The 22,646-nt window shown below is 43.7% G+C and overlaps 1 protein-coding gene across 1 annotated transcript in view; it reads left to right on the plus strand.

Moving 5' to 3' along the window:
* Positions 1-22,646, plus strand: part of LOC311521676 (cytosolic phospholipase A2 epsilon-like) — a gene marked incomplete at its 5' end in the record, with an annotated part of 62,413 nt that overhangs the window by 37,602 nt on the left and 2,165 nt on the right. The window contains 9 exons of the mRNA XM_084630135.1: positions 1,673-1,808; positions 7,908-8,044; positions 9,726-9,951; positions 12,052-12,166; positions 12,674-12,811; positions 14,999-15,106; positions 16,331-16,519; positions 19,563-19,729; positions 22,058-22,244. Coding sequence (XP_084486261.1) covers positions 1,673-1,808; positions 7,908-8,044; positions 9,726-9,951; positions 12,052-12,166; positions 12,674-12,811; positions 14,999-15,106; positions 16,331-16,519; positions 19,563-19,729; positions 22,058-22,244 — 1,403 coding nt within the window. The remainder of the gene's footprint in view (positions 1-1,672; positions 1,809-7,907; positions 8,045-9,725; positions 9,952-12,051; positions 12,167-12,673; positions 12,812-14,998; positions 15,107-16,330; positions 16,520-19,562; positions 19,730-22,057; positions 22,245-22,646) is intronic.

The raw sequence follows: 22,646 nt of genomic DNA on the forward strand, positions 1-22,646 counted from the left end.
CATTTTATGTGTATAGATGGGATTATGTTTTCCAATATGCATTACTTTGCATTTATCAACATTGAATTTCATCTGTCATTTTGTTGCCCAGTTTTGTGAGATCCCTTTGCAATCTGCTTTGAACTTAACTATCTTGAGTAGTTTTGTATCATTGGCAAATTTTGCCATCTGACTGTTTACCCCTTTTTCCAGATCATTTGTGAATATGTTGAACAGGACTGGTCCCAGTACAGACCCCTGGCGGACACCACTTTTTACCTTTCTTTATTCTGAAAACTGGCCATTTATTCCCACACTTTATTTTCTATCTTTTAACTAGTTACTTATCCAGGAGAGAACCTTCCCTCTTATCCCATGACAGCTTACTTTGCTTAAGAGCCTTTGGTGAGGGACCTTGTCAAAGGCTTTCTGAAAAGCTAAGTACAGGATATCCACTGGATCCCCCTTGGCCACATGCTTGTTGACCCCCTCAAAGAATTCTAGTAGATTGGTGAGGCATGATTTCCCTTTACAAAACCATGTTGACTCTTCTCCCACAAATTGTGTTCATCTATGTATCTGATCATTCTGTTCTTTACTATAGTTTCAACCAATTTGCCGGGTACTGAAGATAGGCTTACCAGCCTGCAATTGCTGGGATTGCCTCTGGACCCTTTTTTAAAATTGGTGTCACATTAGCTATCCTCCATCTGGTACAGAAGCTGATTTAAATGATAGGTTACATACCACAGTTAGTAGTTCTGCAATTTCATACTTGAGTTCCTTCAGAACTCTTGGGTGAATACCGTGTGGTCCTGGTGACTTATTACTGTTTAATTTATCAATTTATTCCAAAACCTACTCTAATGAGACCTCAATCTGGGACAATTCCTCAGATTTGTCACCTAAAAATAATGGCACAGGTTTGGGAATCGCCCTCACATCCTCAGCTGTGAAGCTGGATACAAAGAATTCATTTAGTTTCTCTTCAATGGCCTTATCTTCCTTGAGTGCTCCTTTAGCATCTTGATTTTCCAGTGGCCCCACTTGTTGTTTAGCAGGCTTCCTGCTTCTGATGCACTTTCAAAAAAATTGCAGTTACTTTTTGGCTAGCTGTTTTTCAAATTCTTTTTTTTTTTTTCTTTTTCTTCCTAATCATATTTTTACCATATTTTGCCAGAGTTTATGCTCCTTTCTATTTTCCTCACTAGGATTTAACTTCCACTTTTTAAAGGATGCCTTTTTGCCTCTAACTCCTTTTACTTTGTGGCACTTTTCTAGTCCTCTTACTATGTTTTTTAATTGGGGCTATACATTTAAGTTGAGCCTCTATTATGGTGTCTTTAAAAGGTTTCCATGCAGCTTGCAGGGATTTCACTTTTGGCACTCTACCTTTTAATTTCTGTTTCACTAACTTCCTCGTTTTTGTGTTGTTCCCCTTTCTGAAATTAAATGCGATGGTGGTGCGCCCCCTCCCCCCCCCGGCTGCTAAATTTTATTGTTTTGGTCACTATTACCAAACGGTTCAGCTACATTCACCTTGTGGACCAGATCCTGTACTCCACTTAGGGGTAAATCAATAGAAATGGTGGTAATGTCTTGTCTGTTTATGAAGGGTATATAGTTTATTTTAACTGTACAGTCCATCTTGAGATACAAGTCATAACGCATAATATTTGTGCCTGCGTTCCAGCCGGGAAGACCTAGATATGCGCTTGGGGTTTGAGTTGTGTGTGGAGGAGAAGGATTTCCTGTGTAAAAGGAAGAAGTATGTTGCTGCTGCTCTGAAAAAGGTTCTCCAGCTTGAGGAGGACCTGCAGGATGATGAGGTACGTGGGGCAGAATCCTTCCCACTCCTTGTCACAGAGGCATGCTCAGTCAATTGGGCGCCAAAATGTGGCATCTTGTTCTCTATTTTCACAGTCTTCAGACAGTCAGGATGCTTTACACTGAAGAAATAGGTCATCTTACTTTTTAGGAAGTGAATGAGTGGTCACAGATGACATTAGTAACATCTTTTTACTTGTATATACAGTACCTAAAGAGTGTTGCTTGAACAGATATTAAATACCAAGATGGTTTAGGCCCATGTTCTCAGAATTACAGCAAAAGCTTTCTTAGGACCAACCATCTTCTCAGCCAGCCCATGCAGACAGACTCAGAACTTCTGTCACTCAGGCCATGTCTACACTACAAACTCATGTTGACTCTAGTTACGGTGGCATACCGCCACTGCAGTTAGTACATTGCTTGTATGTGTACATACTTGGCTCCTTGCGTCTGTGGTGTGCATACTCACTAGGAGTGCTTATGTTGATAGACAGTGCGGTGCACCATGAGTACGTATCTCACTGTGCAACTCGCCACCATCCAGCGCACTGTCTTTTGGGAAGTTTTGGCAATGCATGATGGGGCTGAAACGAGTTGCACACGGGTAATTGGGAGTATGGGGTCAACTTCCCAGTTTGCAACTGTCTCCATCCCATAATGTTATCTGTATCCCATAATTTTTGCGCCTTTTTTTCAAAATCCCACACACCCGCGCCACACTTCACGCTGTCCACTGTCTCTGACAGAAGCATGGAGTCAGCACAGCTCTGCTCTATTGTCATAAGTGTTGCAAGCACGTGATCCTGCAGTATTTGCAGAGCTGCAAGAAGAATTGAATGAGTAGGGAACATGATAATTTCTCGGAGGACAGATTGCCATGGGACATAGTGAGAACCAATGCAAGGTTGTTGGCGTTCATAGAGCAGCTGCAGATGGTGAAGTGCCACTTCTGGGCCCAAGAAACAAGCACTGACTGGTGTGATTGCATCATAATGCAGATGTGGGATGACAAGTAGTGGCTGCAGAAGTTTGAAATGCACAAGGCCACATTCCTGGATCTGTGCGCTGAGCTTGCCCCAGCCCTCCAGAGCAGGAACACCAAAAAGAGAGCTGCACTAATAGTGGAGAAGTGAGTGGCGATTGCATTGTGGAAACTTGCAATTGTGGATTGCTACCAGTCAGGTGGGAATCAATTTGGAGTCAGGAAATCCACCGTGGGGGCTGTTGTCATGCGGTGCAGGACTGTGACTCAGCAATGCCTCAGGACATAATGGATGGATTTGTGGTACTGAGGTTCCTGAACTGTGGAGAGTGGGGAAGGGGAGAAATAGACAGCACTCATATCCCTATTTTGGCACCAGATCATCTTGCCACAGAGTACATCAACAGAAAGGACTACTTTTCTATAATTATCACTGGGATGCTTCATCGACATCAATGTGGGCTGGTCAGGGAAGGTGCATGATGCTTGCATCTTTAAGAACACAGGACATTTCAGAAAGCTGCAAGCAAAGACTTTCCCAACTGGATGGTTACCTTTGGCAATGATGAAAGCCCAGTAGTGATCCTGGAGCACCCAGCATACATCTTTCTCCCCGGCTCATGAAGTTGTACACCAGCCACCTCAACAGCACAGAGGAATGATTCAACTACTGGCTTAGCAGGTGCAGAATGACAATTCGTTGTGCTTTTGGTTGTTTGAAGTGATGCTGGCATTGTTCACTCACAAGATTGGACTTCAGTAAGAAAAATATCCCAATGGTTATAGCTTCTTGCTGTGTCATACATCATATCTGTGAAGCAAAGGGGGAAATGTTTCCACTGGGGAAAGGTGGAGCGGCTGTCTGCAGAACTTGAACTGCCAGATACATAGGCTATCATAAGAGCTCAGTGCGGAGCTATAGGAGCAGGGAGGCTTTGAAAAACCACTTTAACAGTGAGCTAGAGAAATATGTGTTGTAGTCAGCGTTCCCTCTAATTTTGTATGTCCATGTGAGGAATGAATTTTGTTATGTACACCAATATGGAGGTGATGTGGAACACGTCATCTCCATATTGGTGCACATAACAAAATTATGTGGCGGGGGTGGGGCTGAGGGGTTTGGAGTGTAGGACGGGGGGCTCAGGGATGGGGCAGAGGGTTGGGGTGTGGGGGGAGGGAGAGAGCTCTGGCTGGGGGTGCAGACTCTGGGGTGGGGACAGGAATGAAGGGTTCAGGGTACGGGACAGGGCTCAGAGCTGGGGCAGAGGGTTGGGTTTTGGGGGGATGAGGGTTCTGACTGGAAGTGCAGGCTCTGGGGTAGGGCTGGGGATGAGGGGTTTGGGGTGCAGGAGTGGGCTCAGGGCTGGGGCAGAGGGTTGGGTGCAGGGGGTGAGGGTTCCAGTTAGGGGTGAAGGCTCTGGGGTGGGGCCAGGGATGAAGGGTTTAGGGTGTGGGAGGGGGCTCAGGGCTGGGGCAGAGGGTTGGGGTACAGGCTCTGGGGTGGGGCTGCAGGCTGCCTCTCTGCGGTTGGAAGAGAGGACTCCCCTCGTCCCCTTCTTGCCGCAGCAGCTCAGGGCGTGGGGAGAGGCGCCTCTCCTCGGCTGTGGCAGCTCCGGCGGGGTGGGCTGGGCCAAGGGAGGGGCTCCTTTCCCCCGGCAGCGGCAAGTCCCATGGGGCATCTCTCCCCACCGCAGCCCTGAGCCCCTGCGCAGGACTTAATAGGCGGCTGCGCAGCTTAGAGGGAACTTAGGTTGTAGTGTGGTCTACCTGGCCCTGCTCTTTTGTGGCCTGGTAGGAATTGTATGGTGATTGCTGCACACACAGGAATATGGCATTGTCCACGCACCTATTAATTTTGTTTGTGACTGATCCTATGAATTGTGTGGCACTGTGCAATAACAGGTAATTGGCTGCTTTCAGAACTGCTCAGCTCTCGGCAACATATGTTGTGAACTAATAAAGATGAATTATGTTCCAAAAAATAGAATTTTATTCTTAACAAAATAAGTGCAAAAAAGTGCAATTTTAAAACTAATACATTAAAAATGTAATAAACCATAATAAATTAATAGAACAGAACTTATGAAGAGTAAAGAACATTCATGTCCATTTCAGCTACACATACCTGGACCTGTGAAAGCTATGGTCGGCATATGTGAAGCTGTGATTGTCTTTAATGTCCCCATGGGTAGAGTGGTGGGGGTAGTGCCCTGATGTCACATGGAACATTGAGAAGGTCCCGATGTTGAGTTCTCAATGGGCTTCAGAGGGAGGCAAGCCCAGAACTGTTGAACTTGCAGGTCCACCAGAGCCTGCAACATCTTTGTTTGCTGCCTGAGAAGCCCCAGTATGTTCTGGTGCATCTCCCTCTCCTTTTCCTGCTGGGCTCCTGGGCCTTTTTGCTCTCCACTCATTCCTTTTCCAGTCTGTCTGCAGTTTTCATCGTCCAAGCCCTGTGTTCACGGTCTGAAGCAGCACTGACTTGCAGGATCTCACTGAACATGTCATCCCGAGTCCTCTTCTTTCTCCTCCTTATCTGGCTCAGGTGTTCCATGGGTGTAGAAAGGGAGACCCTAAAGGCTGCAATGGCACCAGCTGCAGATAAAACACACAGAGGTACCCTTCTCAGTCCATTCATTACAGAAAGTGAAACTTAAGATGCTGAACTCACTCCCCTTGCTCCCCTAAAGTTTTAAGCACTATGTTCTCACTTCTGCTTGGGATTGCTTGTGCACGGCGCCAGTCACAGCACCAGCCATGGTGAGTATGGCCCGCCAAGGGTTGAGGAAATGTGGAGGGAATTGTTTGGTTGCATGAATCTAGTAGTATAGGGCATTGTCACTGCATCCTGGCACCATTTTCCACAGGCGGGGGTGATTTTAGCTGAGATCTCACTCCTGAGGGTAACAAGGCAGAGAGCAGAGAAAGCACAGCTGCTGCTGGTGTCCCAAAGGTGCCTGGGCCTGTATGCTGCTAGTCTGTGTACTGCAATGGTGCCTGCTGAACTGATCACTGAGTGGCACAGGAAAGAGTCCTACCACAGAGAAAGATATAAAGGAATCCTCCCTAGAGATCTTCGGCAGAGGATTGCAGAGTACCTCCATGAACGTTTCATCAATATCTCTCAGGAAGATTCAAAGGACATCCCCGAGAACATAAACAAACTGTTCTGCATGGCCCCTCTGCCTAATTCTAGAGGGGAATGAAAAACAGATAGCACCTCACCTCTTTTGGTTGTACCACTACCTTGTCTAGCACAACTAAATTAATGATAAGTCAAAAGATGTGTCCTCCTACTTTGGGGATGCCATCCCTGTAACTGAAAATTTATCTACACACTTACCCAAGGTTCCTTCCTCTGCATTGGGGTCACCCGTGCTTGACTGGTTGGACTGTGGAGGAATCAAAAACAGGTCCCGGCTCGCTGTGCAGCTGGATTCCCTAGGTCACCTGTCCTCCATACTCCTCCTTCTCTTCCTGATCCACCATCTCTTCCACCTCACTGTGCACATCCTGTGACTCGGTCTCCTCGGAGGTATCTATGGTGGTGTGGGGAATGGTGGTGGGGTCTCCGCCAAGTACAGCATGCAGCTCTTGTAAAAGCAGCAGGTCTGTGGCACAGCAGATCTAGTGTTGGCCTCTCTGGCTTTCTGGTATGCCTGCTGCAGCTCCTTGGCTTTCACTGTGTACTGCTGTTGATCCCTGTTGTAGCCCTTCTCCTGCATCCCCTGACCAATTTGTTCATAGATGTTGACATTCCTATAGCTGATGCTGGAGCTGTGCCTGCATAGCCTCTTCAGGCCCAGGAGGTCCAATACCTCCTGTTTTTTCCAGGCAGGAGCACGTCTGGAGCATGGAGCCAGCATGGTCAGTTGGGCAGTTGTACTCAACAATGGAGAGCTGCTAGGGGTGCTTGCCAAGCCAGACAATAAGAAAAAGGAATTTAAAAAATTCATGGGACTTTAAATGGAGTGGAGGTGGGGAGTCTTCTGGTCTCTCTGACCCCTAGGTTGGGGAGTTCACAACTGAGACCAGAGCAGCCAGTATGGGGCATTGTGGGACAGATACTGGAGGACAGTTAGGATCAAGATAAATAACGCAGTTTCTACACTCACACTGCATCAACCTATGTACATCAACTGTAGCTCTAAACTGCTTGGGGAGGTGGTGTTACTAAGTTGGTGTAATGGAACACTTACCTTGGTGGGAGACAAATTTAAGTGTGGACACATGCACAACTAGGTAGACATGAACTGCCTTGTGTTGACCTAACTTTGTAATGCAGACCAGGCCTCACTGTTTATAATTGATTTGAACCTGACTTTCCATTTGCACCTGTGCTGCATAGATGCAAAATACTACCATTCTGAGTTGGTTGTGTTTACAATTACTTTGTACTCACTGGGCAGGTTTAAAGTCACCTACACTTCTGCACAAAAATGATACTTCCTTAAAGACTTTATGCTAAATTTACCATTTGTGCCAGCAGTGTCTTTAGCCCAGTGCATGGTATCCATCTTTAGTGTTAGTTGAGCCAACTTATCTTTCATGTGAGACATAGGTTTAAGTCACTGGGGGAAATGATACAGAAATGTAAACTCATTTTACAAATCTTTGGATCAAAAAAATAAACAAAACAAAACTCACAAAACCTTACATTCTACAAGGTTTGCCTATTCCTAGATGACCAATACCTACTGACAAGGTCACAACAGTGATAGTTTATTGCATTTAGTACAAGTCTGTTACAATCAGGAGATAACAATTCCTGTATTTTTATGTTGATCTCCTAGAGGATTTTTTAGGAAAATTGAAAGTATTGAGGTTAGTCTCCAATTATGCTCAGTGTTTAAAATTCCATGACATGACAGCCTTTGCTTTCCAATTGCTGAGAAGTAAGTTACAGAAAACTCAGAGCAATTCCAGTTATTTCTATGCAGCATGGTTAATTCAGATCATGTTTCTACTTGCAAACTGATCATATACAATTTTTTTTACCATTTAATCAGGGCTGGAACTTGTTAACATAATTTCTACTCATCTCCGTTCAAATCACTAATTGTCCCTAACCATATAGTTATTTTTCATTAAATGTATGCTTTTTTGCATTGACTAGGTACCAGTGGTGGCATTCATGACAACAGGTGGTGGTACAAGAGCATTGACAGCAATGTATGCTCACCTGTTGAGTATCCAGAAGCTGAATGTTTTGGACTGTATTTCATACATCACTGGTTTATCTGGCACAACATGGTAAGGAGGACCAAGCTTCTGACACAAAGAAATTAATTAAGGACACACAATTTCCAGAGTGGTGAAATGTTTATTAGTCTCCAAGTAGTTATGCATGTACCCATTGTAACCTAGTTTAAATATTGTGATAGATCCAGGCCAGTTGGGTACAGCACAGTAGCAGAAGGCAGATATACTGGCCACTGGATTAACAGTTTTTTGTTCCTTGACTGACCAGAGCAGGGGCTGCTCCAGGCTAATGAGAACACCTGACTCCAATTAACCTGCAAAGAGTCAGGTGAGGCCATTAAGCTAATGTGACCACCTGACTCTAATTAAGGCCCCTCTGATAATATAAAAGGGCTCACTCCAGTCAGGCAGAGAGGAGTCAGGGAGCTAGAGGAGAGGAAGTGTGGCTGAAGGGCTGGTTAATGAAGACCCCCCCTCAAGTCATTGGTAAGGGAGCCCTAAGGTAAGGGTGAAGAGGGGAGAAGCAGGAGAGCTGTGGGGAAGTGGCTCAGGGAAATGTAGCAACTCTGGCAGTGACAGGTTGGCTGCCAACAGCTGCTACTATTAGGGTCCCTGGGCCAGAACCCGGAGTAGAGGGCAGGCCTGGGTTCCCCCCAACCCACCACTACAGAAACACCTCCTGGGAGGGGAAACAGGCTTCTGTCAGGACAGGAGGCTAAACTGTTTTGGCATAAGGCCGTAGGGGCAACAGAGACTGTGGAAATTCTCTCACCAACCTCCATTGCTGGCTTATGATGAAAAGGGCTCAGTAGACTGTATCCCTGGCCCTAGAGAGAAAAGGGCTATGTGGGGGGTTGCAGTGAGCCTCTGAAGCTAGCATAAACCGCCTGGAAGCGTGGAACCCACAGGGACAAGGTCGGAGCTCTGCCACAATATCTAATAATTATTATTTTCACACACAAACCAAGAAATCATCACTGTTTATGGTTTCCAGAGGCCTTTTTGGCCAACAGAATGATAATTAACAAGCAGCTTTATTTATCTAGTGTGGCTTTTTCATGTCGGCCTTTGTTAGGTGTTTACCAGTATTTGCTATCGTCCATGATCATGTGTGAACGATATCAACAATGGAAAAGTAGCAAAGTGAATTAGAGAGATTAGATCATCTGAAGCTACAAGCAACCAAGGGAGACCTGGTGCTAATAAATGTACAGTCCTACCAGCACAAGTAGGAAATAATAAATCATATATAACTTTTAGCAAAATGGGTGCTTGTAATAAAGCAGCCACACCCATCGCATTAAAACAATCTTGTTTTAATTTGGTGGTATTAATACTATCCTAATATCACTTTTTGATGTACCTAAGCAATGTAGTTGCTGCAGCGAAGGTGTAGAATAAGGATTGGGGAGTTTGTTACAAATCTAAAACTTGAGCTAGGCTTCCAAATTGTTTGCTGAAATTCACAAACCTTTTGGAAAACGTGGACTGGGTGTCAAGCAAGACAGGGCCCATTTAATGGACATTTCATGAAACTTGGTGGTTTCAGTTAAATGTCGTTACGTTTCACGGAGACTTTTAGTTTCGTTCAAACGCAAAAGGCACATCAAGGTGTAAACTCACCCAATCTGAAATCAAGAAATGTTGCTCAATGCACTCTAAGCCAAAACTTGAGAGTTTCAAAGAGCTCTAATTTTGAACCCCAACTTTTCCTTATATTTCCTTTTCTCAGGACAATGTCAAATTTGTATGAAGATCCTGACTGGTCACAGAAGGATATGGAGGCATCAGTCAGTGATGCTCGGAAACATGTGATCAAAAACAAGTTCTTGACCTGTTTTTCCATGGATCGTCTGAAATACTATGTAAAGGAGCTACACCAGCGGAAACAAGAGGGGCACAAGATATGTTTTACAGATCTGTGGGGACTCATCATTGAAGCCATGTTACATGATGGGGTACTATAGAACATTTACTCTTTTCAGAGTCTTCCTTTAAGTAACTAATCTTCTGAAAGTAGAAATGAGAAATATCCTAACGGGATATGCCCACTCAGCACGGCTGCAGAGTTATTCACACAAACAAGTTTTATTTCTTGACTGCATCATGTATATGTTAAAATTAGACGTGCTCAAAAAACGGGAATGAAAGCCCCCTCCTATGGAAACTCTGGAAAATCCAAAATTCGTTTTTAAGAGCTGATTTTTCAAAGTGCCTTAAAATCCCTATGCATAGGGAGATTGCCTTGATAATGTATATACGACAAGTGGAGCTGGGATAGAGCATGTGATGCAAATTTGGAATTGTTTGGTCAAGGGGTTCCCAAAATGCAGCCCAAACCCTTTGGCATATGAGCTACTTTTACTTTTCGAAGTGCTTTCAAATCCATGTGCAATTTCGAGGAAATTTCACCCCACCACACACACACCCCATAAATGCTTCCCCAAAGCCATCAACCCTTCTCTCCACATCCCACCTTGTGCCAGGTTAGTGGGTAGTATTGTTTCTGGGAGATAAAGCCTCGTATGCAGGAGAAAGGGGACGGGGAGATAGTTGAGGGCAGGGAGTAGCTACCATATTGAAAACGACACCAAAGAGGCTAGTGCAAGTGTCCTGGCCAGGATGAATCTCTTCTCTGCCAGGAGAGGCTCACTGAATGCCTGCCAGACAGCTGTAGGTAGGGCTGATTCTGTCCAGGGAGCTGGAAACAGACCCACTCCAAGCATGCCACAGGCACAGCATGTAACGCTGAGCTGAAAAGCAGCATGTATGGCTCCACGGGCACGTGGAGCTGAGGCTGGGAGACGGAAGGAGAAGGAGGCAGCGGCACACTCACTGAGGCATGAATTTTCATTTTGTTGTGGTTCATAATGGTTCAATATTTCATTTTCCACATTTTCAGCGGAATTTTTCTATCCCCATTTTTTGTTCCCCCAAATTAGTAACTCTTCTAAATGAATTAATTTTGATTTTTAAAAATGATTCCCGCCCCCCCCATTTTTGAAAAACAATCAGTGTGACACTAAAGTGACCAGTGAAAATTAGCAACATAAAGAACCAAACCAGACAAATAATAATAATAAAAAAAAATACGAATTTCACTAAATGACCGAACTTTTTCACATCAAAACTTTCTACATTTAAAACACACACACACAATCCCCTGTTTTATTATTCATTATTATTTACTTATTCCACAAGGGCATTTTAAAAAAAATTCAGAATTTCAACTCCCTCCAATTAGAACACAATAGGAGAATCTTGTGACTGCTGATGCAGGCAGATGTGAGTATCATTTCTCTGTTAGCAAAACCCTCTGCTCCCAGAGTTGAATTCAATCCAAAGAAAGGCAGGCAATGTTGGCAATGCTGCCCCCCTTCAAGGTTCCAGGCCAGGGTGTGGGGCGCAGTGCCACCCTCCCCAGGAAGCCACTTCAGGAAGGTGCTGAATCAGCACCTTCTGCAGCCTGGCTGGCACTTAACACTGTTCCCAGCCAGCATTGCCCTCTTTTGGTAAGTGCTGCATGGTGCTGGTCACCTGTGCCCTCTGCAATGGAAACAGGTTCTAACCACACTACAGTTTTAAAACATATCGTAACTGAGCTCTTCATTCTTGTACAGTGGTGCTGTAGTGGTGGCTTTCCTGTGACATTTACCCTTTCTGGATGAAATGACTCGTGCATGTTCTCAACTGATCATTTTTTTAAAAAAGTGGGGGAGGGGGCCCTATTTTTTAAAATAAGCAAAAGGTAAAAAATGACAGTTTTCACCAGTGAAATCTTTGAATGTTCCAGTATATGAAACCTTGACAAACTGATTTTTAAACAACTTTAAGCATTCAAGTGAACGAGACTACTCTCATGCTTAAAGTTAAGCACATGCTTACGTGCTTTGGTGGATCAGGAACAGAGCACTCAGCACATTGCAGGATCAAGCCCATAGAGGAGAACCTGGTCAGAACTGAGTAGGCATTTCATTGTAATATTTCAAGTCCCAGTAAAGTGGTAGGTCCCTATGTCATTTACATTTTCCTCAGTTATGTATCTTGTTTCCAAACAGGAAGACCACCATAAACTCACAGATCAGCAACAAGCGCTCAGTCATGGTCAGAATCCACTGCCCATCTACCTTGTTCTCAATGTGAAGGACAAAATTAGCAATCGAGATTTTCGAGGTAATAATTATGTTCTAGAAATTTATTTTTCTTTAAATCTAACCGGGTTCAGCTTAGGGTTAGAACTGGTTAATTTAATGCAAGAATCCTTCTTAAATCAATTCACTCAAAAGTGGGCTTATATTTCTTATTAATTAAATTTGTCTCTCTCTGTATTTCGGGTTTGGCCTGAGATCAGAAGCAGAATATTATGACAGAGGCTATTCTCACATTATCATATTATCTGGCCAGCACAGAAGCAGGAAGTACCAGAAATCTCATGAGCTTTCCAGACACCTGTGGGTGTGAGAAGAGAATTCACTCTCCATGCTCATCACTGTTATATCTGTATTGAATAAAAGTGGCCAGTTAGCAAATATGCTAGTTCAGCAACTAGTTTGTCATGAAGAAGCTGAAACCAAAATCTTATTCCATTAATAACTCAGTTTATTCATATAACAACAATATTTTTCTTTACCCGCAGTCAGGTTACTGCAGTAACACTTTTTCTTCTGACTCCTTCTTTAGAATGGATGGAGTTCACTCCCTACGAGGTGGGACTCCTTAAATATGGGGCATTCATTCGCGCTGAGAATTTTGGAAGTGAGTTCTTCATGGGTCGGCTGATGAAGAAGCTCCCAGAATCCCGGATCTGCTTCTTGGAAGGTGATTTATTGTCCTGGAAAAATGTAATGTAACATAAGCCAGTCACTGGCAAGCCAGAGTTTTATGGCTGCTGCAATTGGTACAGTGTCACCTTCTAGAAACTGTATAAGGTGATGTATCTGAACCAATAGCATGTCCTGACCTGCAGATTTAAAATCTCTCTATAGTGTAATTAAGTGAGTTAGATTAATCTGATTTCATTATACTGTCATGCACAAGGCATCTGAAAGATACTTTTTCATCTTTATTTGAACAACAAAATTTTCAAAATGTTGCAGTTTGCTCAAGTACCAGTCTCTTCTGGATCCCAAATCTATGAGAAATTCAGCCCCTGGTATAGAATGGTCTAACTGCTGACTTTTAGCGCTGATTGATTCAGCAACGTAACATAGAAACATAACCTAATAATCATCAGTATGTGTAATACTCTGAAGCAGTACAGCTGTTCTAAGGAGTCTTTTGTACGTACTGTATCCCCAAACTCTTTACAAATGTAAAGAATACAATTTAATAAATAATATCAGAGAACAGAGAAATGAACAAACAGATGTAGTTTTTCAGATGAGTTTTAAAAAGAGATGTGGAGTGGATGAAGCAGAAGGAAGCAGGAAGAGGCTGCCAGTTTATGGCTGGTTAGCAATATTACCGTCACTGAGACAGACTTGAATTTCAGTTAAAATGTATAGTAAAGTAATAACAACATCTACCGTATATGTAGTGTTGTTGTAGCTGTATCAGTCCCAGGATATTAGAGAGTCAAGGTACGTGAGGTAATATCTTTCATTGGACCAACTTCTGTTGGTGAGAGAGATAAGCTTTCTAGCTTACACAGAGCTCTTCTTCACGTCTGGGAAACTAACTCATGCTATGGCTGCACTAGAGAGCTTACAGCAGCACAGCTGTACCAATGCTGTAAGATCTCCCGTGTAGCCGCTCTATGCCAGCAGGAGAGAGCTCTCCCATCAACATAATTAAACCACCCACAATGAGTGGCAGTAGCTATGTTGGTGGGAGTTGCTCTCCCGCTGACACAGTGCTGTCCACACCAATGCTTCTGTCAGTGAAACTTATGTCGGTCAGGGCTGTGTTTTTTCAGGGCGTTATAGGGCTACAGCACAGTAATGTCTATACAGCTTCATCAAACTATGTTATAATATTATGAGGGCACAACTGGGTTGTAACCAGATGCCTCAATATGGTAATTCTGTATTGCAAATAGAATCTAATATTTCCTTCCCTTCCTTTTGCATAAGCACTGCACACAGCCATAGAAAAAGAGCCCCTGGCTTACTCTTCCTGCTTCTCACCCTGATTGCTATAACTAAAAAGGATTTATGTAAAGGGAGTTTCAGGTTCCTATTATTAAATTAGCAATGTTGTGACTATTTGCCTGTATGGACCTTTCACAACAGCCACTCGAAAAGGATTTCAGGGACACCAAGCTGCCTTTACACTGCCCACACCCAGGAAAGAGTGGATGCTGACTAACGTAGGTCATGGGACCCCTAACTACATTCAGTGATTGGCTGGAATGCTCTTGGGAGTGCTCTTTGTAATTCCAGGTTGGTGTACATGTAATCTCCCAACTGTTAGGACCCAGCTAGTCCTGGCCCTCATTCAAATCCCCCCAAACTGGCCAACATTTCAAATCTTCAGGAAATATAGTATTTGCATTGTTGCCAATTCATGTGATTTTCCTTCCCCAGCTCCACCCAAGTCATGCAATATTTGGTATTTTTCTTCAAGCCCAGTTCCTGGAGGTATGTGATTAGTTGGGAATCTGAACTGTTTTTTTTTAAAGTAAGCTTCCAACCTGGATTGCGTATCTACAGCCGAAGTGCAGTCCAACTGAGTCAAGAATTTGAGTCTGCAAGAACCAGTCTTGAAAGAAAATGCAAAAGTCTGATGATCTTTTTAATAAAGAAGCTATTTGCAGTGTGACAACAACAAATATAGTGAACCTACAAATTTATGAAAAACATTATGTAGCCTATGCCAGTAGATGGTGCTCTTTATATTTACTATACATATGAGCATGCAGAGAGAGAGAGATGCTGCCTTTTTATATGGAACTCTCCGAACAGAAAGAAATTGAATACAGTTCACTGGTAAGGATGGAAGGCAATTTTTAAATAAAATGCTTTGAAGTCACAGTTTATTCTCTGTCAAATTTCTTTCATGTCACAGGGATCTGGAGTAGTGTATTTTCCTTGAACCTTATGGATGCCTGGTATATCTCCTTTGAGTCAGAAGAGTTCTGGCACAAATGGACCCAAGACAGAATTATTGACATTGGTTAGTTATTTTTACATTGCATTTTTGCTTTGCTTTTTCTTAGGGTTATTTTATTTAATTACTTTACTAATTTATTTATTATCTAATGCATGAAGTGGAAAGGCATGTCTTGTGTTGCCGTGCAGCAACCATTTTGATTGATTGAGAAGCAGAATTGATGAGATCTACCAAGGATGCAAATGAGATGCCCCTGATATGGGGTCTTGAAGGAGAAGGGTAAACTGTATAAGAAAAATATTCTTGAAAGTATGGGAGGTGGGGCTTGTCCTTCCAGGGCCCACCATTCTTCTGTATTCTCCATCTAGCCAAACACCAGATGTGTGTCCTCCTCGTGAGTGAGGTATAACATACTCTTGTTTCCTCTGTTAGTTTTTGCTGTTTTTAAGTGGTTTTTATTTTTGATCCCACTCAGGAATTAATTTGGGTATGTTTCCTTATAGTTTTACTTATCATTCATTAGGGTGCCCAGAGATGTAAGACATACATTATAATAACAATAATAATAATAATAATAAAAGGTAGCATAGATGTGCATGATGCTTTCCAGAAATAAGATATTGTCCCTGCCCCAAGGAGTTTATGAGCAAGAGTCCAATTCTGCAAACCTTTACTACTGTATAATATAGTGCTTGTTACTGTGGGTCATTCCACTAAGGTCAATAGAAAGCACTACACTAAAGAGTAAGGGCTTTCAGGATGGGGACCAAAATGCGAAATACAGTAAATCCTTACAACAGACTGAGTGGAGAAAGAAGAGCACTGCAGCAAATATTACTATGATTCATTTTGTCCTGTTGCATTTGTAAGCTGCAGCTTGTGTGTGTGTGTATATATATATATATATATATAGAATTTGTTGGAGAGACAGGAAATTAGTAAAGGGATGTGTGTGTGAGAGAGGGACATGGCAAGGATACAGAAGAGGAAAATTATTTTAGGTGCAAAATGTTGGCTGGGATCAGGTCGGGGCAGAGGGAAGGAAGTTATAGTATAACAGGTTAGAGACAACTATAGCATGGGCAAGGCTTTTTGTAGTGCTAACTGAGAAGAGGAGACAGATTATGGAAAGGTTAGACAGATAAGCAACTAGCTCTGTGGAGAGCCTGGATGTTAGGAGAGAAAGAAGTTGAAATGAAGCCAAACATCCTATAATAATTTATTATTATAGAGGACTATCCCCAAAATGAATTCAGATATACAAAACTTTTATCATTTTTTCTGCAGACGAAGAAACTGTTCTACCTACAAGGCCAAGCGAGTTAAATACTCGGGTGGTCTCCCCCCCAGATAGCCTTTCAACTGTTTTTCGAGATGTTTTTATGTTGCGGCCAGCAGTTTCAGAAATCCACAATTTTCTAAAAGGTTGCCAGATGCACAATAACTACTTGAAGAATGAGTTTTCTAGATGGAAAGGTATGGTGATAACTTCCTATTTGAAGCTGCATTTTTAAAGATTGGGTTGGGGTCTGGAATTTCGTGTGGATATCTGTGGACCTTAGTGGAAGTGAATGAAGCGACTCAAATGGTTCTGTTACTTTGTGAGAAATCCTAGGTCGTAATACATGGTGTGGTATGGTATGGTATATGATATGATATGAAGGCTTTAAGGGTATAAGTTTGGATACACCCATTACCCATGAGTGGCAAAGTCATGAGTAAGTTATGCAGGCTATTATTTTGTTGTTTATATTCCAGATATGCCCCAAATGTGCAAAGGATTGTCAAGACATTGAGGAGGCTGAAGTCTCTGCCTCCCAAACAAATGCCTAGCAAACCTTTATACCACAACCCAGTACCATATATTCTGTCTATGCCATGTATGTTACAGAACATTTGCTCTAGGAATGTTTTCAAGAGCTTTCAAAAGTGCATTTGGATTATTTTTTGCACCCTCTGTTTCAAATGTCAGAGGTCTTAGTTACCATGAGTCTAACTATGCAGGACTTGGAGAAAGCCATAAAAGACTCTAGAAAGGACATTCAAACCTTTCTATACCTAAATACATCATGACTTTAAGTAAGATAGCTCGCAGTCCTGCAGGGCTAGAAGCAAATGCAGTTTCCTGCTGGGAATCTCCCCTTGCCAATGATATAAAGATCCTGTTTTTAGCCTGTGACAGTTTTACATATAGAAAGGCTGTTCTTGGTGCATGACTGAATCTTGCCCACCTGGGGCCTTGGGCAAGTATAATTTTTGGGGAAAATCCACATTTAGAGGAGGAGAAAATATTTATTTTGTAGGTTGATTTAAGCTTCTCAGGGGTTTGGAATGTTACAATAAGTCCCAGGGGGATGGATTAGTGGCCAGAGGGCAGACAAGGCAGTTAAAGGTACATGATAATTCCTTTGTCACATAGCTTTTCAATTTATACTCCTGGGGGAATTCTGCACCACTGTACATGTGCAGAATTCATGCCCACCGCAGATTTCTTTGCTTCCCCGGAGAAAAATAACTTTCTAACAGGGACGCAAAGGGAAGCTGCAAGAACAGTCACACACCACTCCCTAGCAGTGCAGGTACATCATTTCAGGCACCCAGAGCAGCTGGTAGAGAGGTAAATCAACACAGAGCTGGGGACAACTCAGCCAGTGGCTCCTACCCTGAGCCGGGATTAGCTGCTAGTTTCTGGAGGCAGGAGAGGAGGGACTTCCTCTTCCCCTGCAAGGAGTGGCTGGGCCAGTGTCAGATCCATCCCCAGAAACCTCCCCCAGCTGCAGGAAGCTCAGCATCATAGAATCATAGAATATCAGGGTTGGAAGGGACCTCAGGAGGTCATCTAGTCCAACCCCCTGCTCAAAGCAGGATCAATCCCCAATTTTTGCCCCAGATCCCAAATGGCCCCCTCAAGGATTGAACTCACAACCCTGGGTTTAGCAGGCCAATGCTCAAACCACTGAGCTATGCCTCCCCATCCTCCCCTGCTTCTTGCCCCCATCACTCCTCAGCTGTGCGGGGACGGGCCACTATATGGGGAGCTGCTCCCCCATCCTCCCAACCCCCGTGCATACCCAGACACCCTGCCAGGCCTCACCCCACACGCCCAGAATCCCCCTAAAATTCCATATCTGAACCCCACCCCACTGAACCTCAACCCCTGCATCTGGAGCCCCCCTGAACCCAAACTGCACCCCAGACCACACCCCACTGAGCTCCCTGCATTCAAACCCCCACCCTGATGAACCCCACCTCCCCACACCACCCTGAGCCCCCACATCCAGACACCCACGCTACTGACCCCAACTAGCTGCACCCAGACCCCTCTGCTGAGCCCCAATCACCTTCACCTAGAACCCCCCTACAGAGTCCCATTGCCCCTGCACCTGGAACCCCCTCAATGAGCCTCTGTCCATCCAGATCCCACAACACATAGACCCCCACCCCCCACTGAGCAGCCTGCACCCAGATTGTCTCCCACAGGACCCTTTCATCCCAAATCTGGATCCCCCCCACACTGAGCCCCTTCACACTTAGATCCTGCCTGGTTGAGTCTGCCTGCCCCACACCTGGTGCACCTGATGCAGAGGGGCAGGGCCCCAGGGTGTTTCTGGGGCAGGCCCAGGCCTTGTGCTGTGTCAGGGTCAGGTGCAGCCTCACCACCAAGTCCATGTCCCAGGGGTAGGGGAGCTGAAGTGTGATCTCCCACCTTTGTGCAGCCAGTGGCCTGTGCTCCCCACTGCCATGCTGGAGCCTCTGCATTTATTTATTGGCAAATCAAACTTGCAGTATTTTTAATTTTTTGGCACAGAATGCCCTCAGGAGTAAAATTTATCACAAGTGGTGTGTGTGTGGGTGAGTATACAGTATATGCAGTAGTTGCAGTTAAAAAGTTGTCTTTTGCCCTTTTTACTGGTAGGTAAGATATTACTGGCTCTGGCAGTATTTCCCATTATAAATACAGAGAATTCTTCTTAAACCAGTAATATTTCAGATACCAGCTAAAGGAAAAAGAAAACTGTATAGTTGCTCCAAATGTACATATGAATATATATCTATCTTTGGTACTTACATGACCTCATTACCATAGTATCTAGACACCTTCCAGTCTTTATCCCCATGAAGTAGGAAAGTACTATTATCCTCATTTTTCATATGAAGAACTGAGACAGAGATAGACCAAGTGACCTGGCCAAGGTCATACAGGAAGTCTGTGGCAGAGCAGGGAATTGAACTCTGGTATTGTGTGTACCAACCTAGAGCCCCTTTGTCTGTAGAAAGCAGACAGAAAGAATTGCTTTATGCTGCCCAAAAGGGTGGTTGCTGCAGATCAATAATGCAAACGGCGGAATGAGGAAACCCAGACATGAAGAACAAAAAGACTGTTGTACAAAACTGAGTCTGTGGTCAGAAAGGGAGCTGAATTCTCTTTCCACTCTCTAACTCTTTATTGTCCTCAGAGTAGTAGAACACCTACCCTTGCAGTGATGCACACTCTTGACAAGAAATATTTTTTTGGTAGACTGTGAGCTTGACTGTCACCCCAACCAGCTGACAGGAGCAGCAGATCACCTCGCTCTGTTAGATACTGCATTTGCCTTCGAAACCAGTTACCCACCGCTTATGAGGCCTGAGAGGAAAGTGGACCTCATCCTGCATTTCAACTACAGTTCAGGATCACAGATAGCGGTCAGACTTTTTGCCTTTTTCTTCAGTAATATCTCCCCTTTCAGCTGCCAGAATTGTTAACTCTCTATTTCCAAACACTTAAAGAGAAAGTTGTTTCTAACAGGAATAAACTCGTACTGCCAGTGGTGTGAATCCTTGTTTCAGAATCACTGGACTGTGTGCTCTGTATAAAAAAACACTACCTAGGCCCACACCCACAAAAGGACCCAGGTGTCTAACTCTGACTTTAGGCACCTAAGTCCAAAATGTAGGCAGCAATGAGAGCCTCAAAACCCCTGCTCAGCCACCACCTAACCCTGCAGGCACCTAAAACACCTACATTATTTCTGTAAAAGTCCCCTAGAAGCCTAAGTTTCTGCCACTGGGTATGTGCACTGCTGCCTCAGCTAGACAGCCGGACACCTATCTCATGTCCAAGCCTCAGTGGGATCCTCAAACCAGGAGAAACTATGGGTTGCTATAAGAAAAGGAGGACTTGTGGCACCTTAGAGACTAACAAATTTATTTGAGCATAAGCATTTGTGAGCTTTAGCTCACTTCATCGGATACATGCAGTGGAAAATACAGTGGGAAGATTTTATATATGCAGAGAACATGAAACAATGGGTGTTATCATACACACTGTAACGAGAGTGATCAGGTAAGGTGAGCTATTACCAGCAGGGCCCAAACTGGTAGGCATTCTCAAAGCATGTTTAACTTCAGTTGGAGGGTTGGGGGGGAGGCAGCCTCCCCTATATCCTTGAACCCAGTAGGAAACCCATTTTCAAATCCCTTCTCTACATTAGGCAGAGAGGGGAATTGAACTGGGGTCTCCCATATCCTGGATGAATGCCCTAACCATTGGGCTAAAAGTTAGAAGAGAGGCTGCTGCTTCTCTTCCTCCCAGCATTTTCACTAGGAGTTAGGCATGTGTTCCTGCCTTTCTGGCAAGGACTGGCTTAGTCGCCTGACTCCAGGAGAGGGTTCACAGCTTTGGATCCCAAGTAGAGAGAGGTTCCTCGCTCCAGCCTGGACTTAGATGCATAAACCTCAGAGAGCCAGGGCTTAGGAAAGAAAACCTTTCATCAGCCTCCACTATTGGCTTGTTTAGGTAGCCCCTCAACTAGCTTTTGTGGATCCCATTCTCAGGTGCCTATTTCTCCCCATTCATTGTACAGGAAACTTGTGTGCCAAACTGAGGGTTTGTGGGTTCCACTGGGTGACTAGGCACCTTAGTACTTATAGTAGAGATGGTGTGCAAGTTTCTGGATTGGGCAAAATTTTCTCTCACTTGTTCAACACGTATTATAGGTATGTTAACATATGGCAAAAATTATTCTGGTCACTTTGGGATTATCCCAATGTGAAAGATTTTAAACTTGACTCTTGAGGGGGTGGGTGGGGAGGGTGTACTTTGGCTAGTTTTGAAAAGAAATTCAGTTTAGAAATAATGAAGTTATAATCACTTGAAACTTACACATGCCACCACGTACATAAGGTGTGCACTTCCAGATTTAAATATGCTTTCACACACATTTTTATGTGTGGGAAACTGCACATTCAGTTAAATACATCTCTAACCATTTGAGTGTTTGATCCTTGTGGTCCTTTGCATTCAAATACATGCAAAGACCATTTGCATGTTTCACCAGATATGTAAATGCAATTACTTGTGTATCTCATCATGGGGATTGGACTTTCAAATAAAATCATTTGGTGCTTTTTTTAATCCCAGTGTTTGATCAGACATTCAAAGAACCCAAGGTGCCTTGCCATCTGAATAACTGTAGGTGTGGTTGAAGGAGTGCTTAAATGCATTATTTTTTCAAAATCTTGCTTTAAAAAATAGGAAGTTCACTACAAAAAGATAACTTACATTTGATGCAATGTTATACTGTGGTTGACTTTTTAGGGCTTGACTGTGTAACCATTACAGTGATGAGCTTCAATGGGAGTATACATGTGAGTGAGCACCACCCACATGAGTAAATCCTGCACAATTAGGTTCTTAACATGCAGTTTTTTTGTCACAAAAATCTTAACTCATCCACATAATAATATACCAACTTATGGTGCCTCATGGTCTGAAGGAATCCAGTGTGGTATACAAACTCAAAGTGATATGCAAATTATACAGAGGGATCACTTCACCAGCTCCTGAAATGCAGTCAAGGCTCTGGCAGGAAGGGGGATGTGGGAACTATAGATCACAGTGGGCTAGACGCTACCACCCGTATTCGTGTTGCTTAGTGACTTACTCCACTCTTACGGAAGTCAATCTCTTAAATTAATCTTAGTCTTGTCATGAGCTTCTGATGTTTTGTTTTCCCTTCTGTGGTTACCCAGCCTTTGATAAAAGCCTCTAAGTACTTCGCAGAACAGGGAATCCCTTTCCCCAAAATTGTGCCAGGTGAAGAAGAAGCAAAAAGTCCAAAGGAGTGCTACATAGTTGGAGACAAAGAAGGCCCAGAAACACCTGTAGTGCTGCTTTTCCCACTTGTGAATGACACCTTTAGAAACTACAAAGCACCTGGTAAGTTAGCAGCAGCCAATCACTTTATTAAAGCCAGCATGATGAGCTTATCCATTCTGTGGATTTCCACTTTTAATTTCATTATAATGAACCTATATTGGTTGGATGCTTGTAAAAGACTTTGCTTTTAGACTCCTCACTATAGTACCAGGTATGTCTACATTTCAAAACACCTGTGGCTGGCCTATGCCACCTGATTTGGGCTTGCGGGGCTCAGGTTGCTGGGCTATAAAATTGCAGTATAGATGTTTGGGCTCGGGCATCTATACTGCAATTTCATAGCCCCAGAGCCTGAGACCAGCGATGACAGCTTGAGAAAATAGTTCTGAGGGGTGTGAACAGTTTCTGTTTGCTTCACTGCGGGTTCTTGACTCTGAAACCTCAAATTGACTGTTTTAAATG

Source organism: Lepidochelys olivacea (genome assembly GCF_965140295.1).
Source record: "Lepidochelys olivacea isolate rLepOli2 genome assembly, chromosome: 6".
NCBI classification, from domain to species: domain Eukaryota; kingdom Metazoa; phylum Chordata; order Testudines; family Cheloniidae; genus Lepidochelys; species Lepidochelys olivacea.